The sequence below is a fragment of the Phaseolus vulgaris genome, chromosome 11 (assembly GCF_000499845.2).
Source record: "Phaseolus vulgaris cultivar G19833 chromosome 11, P. vulgaris v2.0, whole genome shotgun sequence".
Classification (NCBI taxonomy): Eukaryota; Viridiplantae; Streptophyta; class Magnoliopsida; order Fabales; family Fabaceae; genus Phaseolus; species Phaseolus vulgaris.
In genome coordinates this window covers 32,070,813-32,080,809 of record NC_023749.2, presented here as the reverse complement: position 1 = coordinate 32,080,809, position 9,997 = coordinate 32,070,813, and the positions used below count along the sequence as shown (strand labels likewise).

Genomic DNA, 9,997 nt, shown 5'->3' with positions numbered 1-9,997 from the left:
GTTTCTAAAAGTTAAAACGATTATACTCCTTTTATTTATATGATCTTAATTATCAATCAAGTTCCTTTGAAAACCATGCTCTTCTTCTCCAGTTTTACTTATTCTATTTTGAGTTTTTGACATGCAATTCACTTTCATGCATCATCTCTAACTTGTGTAACAAGAGAACATGGCTCCAAATTAAGTTTGTTTTGCTTTCTTCCGTTTGAAACTAATGTGGGTGGGAAGATTGATTGTTTTAATCCACTATTCTGCAGAAACCATTGTAAGTATGATTGTGGCTACAACTATAATTGGTGTTCAATTTGGAGGGTGGATGAATGACAAGCTAGGGAGAAAGAGATCTATTTTGGTGCCTGATGTTGCATTCTTTCTTTGTGCTTTGGTTATGGTTGTTGCCCCTGTTCCATTGGTGATCATTATGGTAAGAGTTTTAGTTGGTTTGGGAGTTGGAATGGCATCCATGACTGCCCCTCTATACATCTATGAAGCTTCCCCAACCAAGATCAGAGGTGCTCTAGTAAGTATCAATGGTTCATGAATCTTTGAGTTTTTGTCATGATTCACAACACTTTTTGCAGCTAAAGGAACATGTCCGAAATTATAAGGAAAAGAATGAGAGCCTTCAACTATGATGTATTTGAATTTGAAATTAAATGTGTTTTATTTTATGTAAGGTGTATTGGATGATGCTTAATAATAAATTGTTCAATTAATATATGTTCAATCATTTCATATGTTGGATATGTTGAATATTATACGGATGTAAAAAATGCATTCATTTAAACGTATGAATGGATAGTTTGATGCATGTAAGATTACCTATTGTTTTACCTATAAAATAGAGTTGGTAGATAATGTGTGTAAATTTCACCTACTGATTGTTGTTCGTGGAAATTATCTACAGATTTTTGTTTGTGAATATTACCTACCGACTGTTGTTCGTGAGTATTATCCACGGATTGCTATTACCTACAGATTCATATTTTGTAGATAAATTATCAACGCTAGATACAAATTTCTTTTTATGAAAAATTCATAAGTATTTTACCTACAAATTTCTACTCTTACATACCGATTTAGTAGGTAAATCATTTTTTTAGTGTAACCCACATGCGCTTAAGTATAACAACTAAATATAGAAATAACTTACTACTTCCACCAACTTTTCTTAGGTAATTCCTTTTAATAATACAATATTATATTTAAATGATAATAATAAATAAAAATAAAAATAATGATTTATTTTATTGTATAAAGGAATATGAAACAAAAAGGGTGTCACTGTCATGATATAAAATTGTTTCTAGTTTGGATAAGTTGGTGTGTGGGGCCACATGATGATTGATGAACCTAATTAATGTAAAGACCAAGATACGCGGCTATGACCTACCACCATTAAAAACAATCACACAGCACCACAAGTACTTAAGGGTCCTTTACTCTCGTTTCTTCTCCATGTTGTTATAGCAACCTCACTCACTTCGCCTCTGCAATTTCTTTTGGTTCACTTTGACAATTTCTCTTGTTTCTAAACTCATGGAGGCACGTCCTTTGCACATAGCTATGTATCCATGGTTGGCCATGGGTCACCAAATCCCATTCCTCCACCTATGCAACAAGTTAGCCATAGGGGGTCACAGAATCTCCTTCATCACTCCCCCAAAAGCACAAGCCAAGTTGGAACCATTCAACTTGCATCCTGAGTTGATAACATTTGTTACCATCACAGTTCCTCACGTTGAAGGGCTTCCCCCTGATGCACAAACCACTGCAGATGTCACTTACCCTTTGCAGCCAAACATCATGACAGCCATGGATCTAACCAAAGATGACATACAAACCCTTCTTACTCATCTCAAACCTGACCTTGTTTTCTATGATTTCACACATTGGATGCCAACCTTGACAAAGAAATTAGGCATCAAGGCTGTGCACTATTGCATTGTCAGCTCTGTGATGGTTGGTTACACTCTCACACCAGCCAGATATTACCAAGGAGTTGACCTATCAGAAAGTGACCTCATGGAACCACCACAAGGGTATCCTCCTAATCATCAATACTTGATTTTCTAATAATTTATTTTTTAATTTTAAATATTATTATAATGTGCTGTTAATATATGTTTTTAGTGTGTAGTGTAAAACAACCTTTTCCCCTTAAAAACTATATAGAATTAATATTATTTTTTTCCATTATAGTTCTTGGTGTGAAGAGAAATCAAAATATTTTATAATACATCATAATGTTAAAGATGGAAAGTATTACAACAAAAACTTTTTTTTTCAAATATTTGTAATGTCAAAAATATTTAATTTAAGAAAAAAAAAATAAATTAGCACTCATCATTAATAATATTATTTCTATTAATGAGATTAGTAAATTGGTTATCATGAATAGTTTGGACTTTTATATTCATTAATGAAGAATTACAATTTTATATTTATTAGGTTTGAAATATATAGATCTGTAGTATATAAATATGTTGAGTGCTGATATATTATCATTTTTTATAAAAATATATACTTCACACTTTAATAAAGTAATATTTTATTTATTTTTATTTTATTTTTAAGAAAAGAATTTTTTTGACACCACAAACATAGTAAAAGTATACTGTTGACATCACATTATAATAATATTATAATATTTAAAATTAAAAAATAAATTAAATATGATTAAAATATTATTTTACTAGTTTATGAAATGTATGTTTTTTTAATGTCGGTGGTGTTAACATCCTATGTTTTTATTTAAAATATTATTATATTATAAAGGAAAACTTTTCTTTTACACTTGAAACAATAAAAAACAAATACTTGACAGCTCCTTTTAATAATATAATAATATTTTAAATTAAAAGTAAAATAAAATAATTAAAATATTAATTTATTAGGATGTAAGGGGCATGTATTTATTATAAATAGTGTAACTTCTGATAAAGAGTATCAAAATGTATGTATTTTACTATTAACAGTGTGAAAGACCCCTTGCATAAATGTATTGTGTGTCAGATTCCTATCATAGTTATATAATAACATATTTGAACACAGGTACCCTAACTCGTCCATCAAGCTTCATGCTCATGAGGCTTGTGCCTTTGCCAGGAAAAGAAAGGATACGTTTGGGAGTGATGTTCTCTTCTACGATCGCCAATTCACCGCAATGAATGAAGCTGATGTGTTGGCATACAGAACATGCAGAGAAATTGAAGGGCCTTATCTTGATTACATTGGAAATCAGTTTAACAAGCCTGTGCTTGCAAGTGGTCCAGTTATTCTGGAGCCACCAACCACTGAATTGGAGGAGAAATTCTCCACATGGCTTGGAGGGTTTGAGCCAGGCACAATGGTTTATTGTTGTTTTGGGAGTGAGTGCACTTTGAGGCCAGAGCAATTCCAAGAGTTGGTGCTTGGTCTTGAGCTCACTGGCATGCCATTCCTGGCAGCCGTGAAGCCCCCAGTAGGGTTTGAGACAGTGGAATCAGCCATGCCTGAAGGGTTTGAAGAGAGAGTTAAAGGGAGAGGGTTTGTGTATGGAGGATGGGTTATGCAACAGTTGATTCTTGCACACCCTTCTGTGGGGTGCTTCATCACACATTGTGGTTCTGGGTCTTTGTCTGAGGCACTGGTGAACAAGTGTCAGTTGGTGCTGTTGCCTAATGTTGGTGACCAGATCCTGAATGCAAGGATGATGGCCAACAACTTGGAGGTTGGGGTGGAAGTGGAAAAAGGTGAAGATGGAATGTACACAAAGGATAATGTGTGCAAAGTTGTGAGCATTGTGATGGATGAGGAGAATGAAACTAGCAAAAAGGTGAGGGATAATCATACTAGAATTAGAGAGACCCTGCTTGACAAAGATTTAGAGTCCTATTATTTTCACAACTTCTGCACGAGACTCCGAGAGATACTTCGCAAATGAGTTTTGACTTGTAAACCAATTACTTCACACTTGGAATTCACCTCAATATTTACAAATTCATGTCACAGGTCACAATTCAAAACTTAATGAATAAAGGTGTTGGAGGGAAGACCTGGAACGCTCCTAATCTTAAGTTTTATTTTAGTTAAGTTGATAGTTGTTGTTTAACAATATGGTGCTGAAAAGGTGAGACACTTTTTCTCTTGAGGAGGGTTTTTTTAATGAGGTCATCTAATAAAACGTTATTTGCAAGATGCTATTTTCTTTCTTTTGCTTTTCTCGTTGATTGTGATGCATGATACCACAACCTTTTTCTCGAAGGAGTTCTTCGAGAAGAGGTCGTGTAAACAATTGATTACCATTGGCAGATAAATCGACCTTCCTTGGGAAGTCGCATTGCAGGTAAAGTTGCACAGATGCCTCATCTAGACCGGTACAGAATAAGTCCCGCTAACCCGGTGTGAAAGTGATCACCCGGGTCTAGGCGCTCTGTGGGGTGAGTAAGGTTGCACTAAGGTCACCTGACCTAGTACAGGATAAGTCGGGCTAGTTCGATGTGAAAGAAATCACTCGAGTCTAGGCGCTCTATGGGGTAAGTGAAGTTGCATAGATAGATCGTTCAGTTGATACATGGTAGACTAGCTCGGTGTTTGAAGAAACACACAAGTAGACATCTTGTGTATAAGTTGATTCTGTGTTGGCAGGTGAGTCGACCTTCCTCGGTAAGATCCGAAGTAGACGCTCTGAAAAGGAGCATTACAACTAAGTTGTATAAACGCATAGTAAGTCGAGCTAGTGCGTGGAAAGAACAAATCAAGCTCAGAGCAGGGCAGTTGTCCGAGTACATGCGATAAGAAACAATACTTGGCAAGATCAAGGTATGCGATCCTTGTCCAAGTTTGAGAAGTGCATTTGTTTATACCGAGTTTAAGTATTAGTTCGTAAACCCTAAACCCTAAATCCTAAAAATCCAAATAAATTTGATCTAGTTAAATGGAAATGGATTTTAAATCCAATCCATTTTATTGGATCTAGATTAGATTTTGGAAAATCTAATCCATGACCACCCCTAGTCCATGGGTATTAGTTGTTGGGTGGTAAATATGGATTTGAGAGTTTGTATCCTAAGCAAAGACAAATTTTTACATGAAATCTCGTGGTGTATTTAAAGGATGAATCTTAAGACTTTTAGGAATTTGCAAGTCGTTAGTAAGATCAAGGTAGAAAAAGACGTAGTTCTAAAATTCTTACCATAAATTAGGAGGAACTTTTCTATTTTTATTGATACCTTATTTATAAGGCTAGAATTATGTCTTTTAAAAAAGAAATCTTAAATAATGAATATTGCAATCTTAAATGTAATGAATATTGCTCCATATTACTCCACCTTAACAACTGAACATTTGTTTAAGTTTTCTATATATTTTTGCAGCAAATTCTTCCTTCACCTCTAAATCTTTATTCTACATTTCTATATTAATATTGTTAAAAGTTCATTTTTAACCTTTTTAAAATATTTAAATAACTCTAAATAAAACATAATCATGTCTTTTTAAATAACCCCAATTGCAATCTCATATCTCCCTTATAGTTGCAACACTTTCATTTTTCTTCACTCGCAACATTTGAGAGGATAGTTCCATCATTTGAACGTTTGTGAGAGGATTCACAAGAAGTTCATTGTATTTAATATTCCCCAGTGCGAATTTTTTTTTTTTGAGTTTTGTACTCTATTTTTGCACCTCGTTAGATTTTTTTTTTCTGTGTGTTGTGGCTTTTGAAAGAATGAATAAAAATTTAGAAAAATAAAATGATGTTTTAGCTCAAACTAATAATAAAAGTATGGAGGTGCAAAAGAAAGTATGCAGGTGTAGAAAAAATTTGTTTATTTTGCACACAACACTTTGTTACAATATCGACCTCAAATGCTTTCTTTTTATGTAATAAGATATCCAAGAGAATCTCTTAGACCTTAGTTGTTAAACTAAAATAATTTAATCATGGTTATTTCATCCTGCCCTTTTTTTACACCCAATACCTCTTAAAATACCAAAAATATTCTTTATTTTATTGAAGTGATCCAGAAAAACTTCAAATTATAGAACTCTAAATCTGAAAATACTTTCGGATTCTATAATCCAGAATGTTTCTTTAAAAAATAATACATTCTGGATTATAAAATTTGGAAAAATTTGGAAAGTAATTTCAGATTCATAAATAACTTCCAAATTCTACTGCTCATGAAATATCTAAATTTAAAAATAAATACATTCCAAATTATAGAATAACAAAAGTATTTCTGGATTTAAAAATATATTTTGAATTCTATAATTTAAAATGTAATTTTTTTTTAAGAAATAAAAACATTTAGGATTGTAAAATCTGGAATAATCTGAAAATACCTTTTGAATTCTACAATCTACAATGTAAATGAAAAAAAAGTACATTCTGGATTGAAAAGTATTTCTGAATTAGAAATATATTTCAAATTTTACAATTTTAAAAACAAAATGATATTTTCAAATTTTACAATTTTAAAAACAAAATGATATTTTCACCTGATTTGTTAGGTACCGGAAGAAGCTATGGAGGTGCAGTTAGAGACGGCCTTTAATCATACACAATATTGTTTCAATAGTCTAATATATGACCGAGTAATCTTCACAAACTAGAACAATCTTCAGCACATGCCCAGTGAACTTATTTAACATACTTATAAATAGAAATCTCGTAATACAAAACAAAATAACGTTCTTACGTAAAACAACAACAAAAATTGCATGAGCTTTTGCTTCTTAAAAAAAATACTAGATCATTAAATTGTCTTATACATGAAAAAGTGTATACCAAATTCTTCTCTTTATAAAGTTATTAAATCAATGTTTATATTTATATCCTCTCAAAATATTTTACTTTGTAATCTCAAATAACATCTTTGTTATAAAAGAAGAGCTCATAAGACCACAAAATCCAACTAGAAAGGAAAAAAAAGTCCAAATTAAGTCAACACACATTAACTTAATTTTGAAACCAATAACATCTCACAATCGCCGGTAAAACTAGGATTTATACTGAAAATGCAACTTTATTTATTAGAACATGTGAAAGCCTCAGGTCCTCACAACCCTTTATCTGTCTTAAATATGCACAATTAGTGAGCAAACACAACACTCCATACCGAAACATGCAAACCATAACATATGCAGAACCATGATTTTAGTTTCCTTATTTCTTGCCACGCAGTTTAGTTCCAAGGGCTCTTTCCAACTTGCCAATTATCTGCTGGTTTGGAATGGCCTTCCCTGATTCGTATTCCTGGATCACTTGAGGTTTCTCGTTGATTGCCTGCAAATAACAATGCAAATGCAAATCATTGATAATGCCTAACTATTATCAAAAAGGAAAATCAAGAAACTTATCATTTTTCAACTTTTTTTTTCTGCAGATGGGAGAGTAATACTTGAGCAAGCTGAGACTGAGTAAGTTTCTTGTCCATCCTAGCTTGCATTATAGCCTTCTTAAGTTCAGTTGGTACTTTCTCATCTGTACACAAAAGTTCAATCAGAGCCTTTAACTTTTGTTTAAGAAATCTAAAACTTGAACAACAGTTCCACTGCTCACCATAATTCTCCGGTCCATTAAACAGACTATGAAATCATATGAATCCATAATATGCACAATCAGTAGACAAATAAAAACGTAGAGAGCAACAAGTTCAACCATGTTTTATGCTCCTCAAGCCCAAGGACTTCATATCAAAACCTAGAATTAATGATCCAGTGACCCCGAGAAGTTCCACATCTCATAAAGAAGTAAGAGATAAGAAACTGATGTCTGTGGCTAAAATGCAGAGGGGTATGTGAAACAGATTGCATGCATGCATGCTCGAGTCAAATTTATAATGGCAAGATTTGAAAAAATAGTATCATTTAACTTAGAAATTGCACATAGGTCAATTGAAGAAAAATCATTACTTTGGTCCGGGGAGAGGGTTACTATCATGAAGCTTTTCCTCGTGTCTGAATCTATGTCATCTTTTCTACCATATTACTTTCTTATTTGTGCTTTGGACAAAGAACTAACATTGATTTCTATCATCTATCATTAATATCACATCTTTAACACACCCCAAATATATTTAGTTTTAAGCATGATTAATGCTCACGCGCCCTTAGCTTAGAACAGATTAAAATTTTTATTAGAAAAATGAGGACAGCAGGAATCAAACTCTAGATCACTTGCTCACAGAGACTAATACCATGACATGAACCAACTACCCAAAAATCTTGAGTGGCTTGGGGAAGATGCATGAATGATTCTATATAGCACCTCTAACAATTACACCACGAAAAACTTTGTCTTGATATCTCCAAAAAGTTAGTAGTAAACACATTTCTAGCTATTGCCAAATTATGATGGTGAGACAGTTGGTCCTTCAATCTACCTACCACATAATTACTATTGATTAAAAAAAAACAGAACCTCCATAACCTAGAAAGAGTCAAAAGACAATACAATAAAACTACCAAAAAGAACATGCTCCAAGAAAATTTGTGTAGTTGTCAATACTAAAAAGCAGGATAAGGATGTTACTGCAGGAAATATCCCCTAAATGCTAACACAACACCCCATATGGACGACAATATCGTTTACATAATTCACCTCTTTATTCCTCCCATATAACTGTATTTTCAAAAGTAGATACACGTTTTTCATTGGTATAAAAATCATAAAAAAAAAACTAAGGGCTGTTTTATTTCCTTCCTCATAAAAATCTAACATTACTCAGTAATCAATTTTGTCATCTAAAATTTGTTAGGCTTTGAAAATCGTTCACAAAAGAAGTGTTTAGTTCATGATATTTTCTCATCTTATTTGTCCCCATTCTGCTTCGTGCCTAGCACCACCCTCCACCAATTGTCCAGGCAATCTTGTTTACTTAAATTTTGAAAACTAAAAGCAGTTTTTGAGAAGATAAATCAAACACAACCTAATTCTCTGTCTATATATGTTGTTACTCACGAGTTAGATTCTCTGTATCCTCATCAAGCCTCTTAGTGTTCAATGAAGTGCTGCTAGAGGCTGCTTTGTTAGTCCCAGCATTATCTGTAAGAGGTAACAATTGAACAATCATCTTCAAACCATCCAAACAATAAAGGTCATCAACGAAAGAAAAATAAAAACCACCAAAAAACAAACACACACACAAAAGGTACATCCATAAGCATTCTATGCCAAATAATTTAGCTTTTGCTTTTTAAGTACCCCTTTTGCCAAATCATCAAATTCAAATTTTTTTTCTAACCGTTTAAAAGATTTAATTTTCAAATTAAATCTGCTGCCTCAACAGCAAATCATCTGCAATTGTCACGAGAAAACACGTTCAGATCCGAGATTTCAAAAACAAAAATTGAGGATAAACTGATCAAAGCGTTAGAAGAAATTCAGATTTGCAGATCAATTAACACGCGAGGAACAATTTTACGAGGATATGTTTACTTTTTTCGTTGAGGGTATCGGAAACGAACATTTTTTTTGGGTATCGATTTCGGCGCCGGAGCGGCGGGCGGCGTTGACGGCTTTCTCGTCCTTCTTCGCTGCGGCGGTGGGAGCTTTCTTGCGGAGGACGACGGGTTCCCAATCCTGAGAAACAGGTCCCACACCGGACATGTTTGTTTGTGTCTTTGTCTGGTATTGGAATGGTTGTGTCTTGGGTTCGTTGTGTTCGTTCGTCAAGCTTCAATGAGAGAAGAAACGAAGGAAGATATGGAAGATGAGACTCTTTCGGTTTTTCCGGAAATTATTTTTATATATTTTCTTTACTTTTATCTTATATATTAAATATTACCTCAACTTAATCTTTTAAATATAATTATTAGCTTCTTAGATTAAACTATGATTGTTCTCCTGAGTCGGAAATTGGTAATGGACTTCGAGTTGAATCGGCTGTACTTGAACCAAAACACTAGTGTTTTGTGATGAGGGAAGTTCCACCTATTGATCACATTTTGACGATTAAGTCAGTGAGAACATTCAAATTATGATATCTGAATGAAAAAATTATGTATCTGT

At 33.3% G+C, this 9,997-nt stretch overlaps 2 protein-coding genes across 3 annotated transcripts; one reads left to right on the top strand and one right to left on the bottom strand.

Annotated features, from left to right (window-relative positions):
• The first annotated feature begins 1,451 nt into the window (after window positions 1-1,451).
• Window positions 1,452-4,179, top strand: LOC137829993 (UDP-glycosyltransferase 79B30-like). Its single transcript, XM_068637055.1, has 2 exons — window positions 1,452-2,042; window positions 3,055-4,179. Exons 1-2 carry the CDS (start codon window positions 1,540-1,542, stop codon window positions 3,923-3,925), a joined length of 1,374 nt encoding a protein of 457 aa, XP_068493156.1. The 5' UTR covers window positions 1,452-1,539; the 3' UTR covers window positions 3,926-4,179.
• A 2,811-nt stretch (window positions 4,180-6,990) lies between these two features.
• Window positions 6,991-9,728, bottom strand: LOC137819271 (multiprotein-bridging factor 1a). Of its 2 annotated transcripts, none has more exons than XM_068623072.1 (4): window positions 9,454-9,728; window positions 8,948-9,031; window positions 7,386-7,468; window positions 6,991-7,270 (listed from the first exon to the last, which is right to left on the bottom strand). In XM_068623072.1, exons 1-4 carry the CDS (start codon window positions 9,593-9,595, stop codon window positions 7,151-7,153), a joined length of 429 nt encoding a protein of 142 aa, XP_068479173.1. In that variant the 5' UTR covers window positions 9,596-9,728; the 3' UTR covers window positions 6,991-7,150. The 2 variants fall into 2 exon arrangements, with proteins under 2 accessions (XP_068479173.1, XP_068479181.1); XM_068623080.1 differs by having other exon boundaries at window positions 9,425-9,705.
• Between the last annotated feature and the right edge of the window lie 269 nt (window positions 9,729-9,997).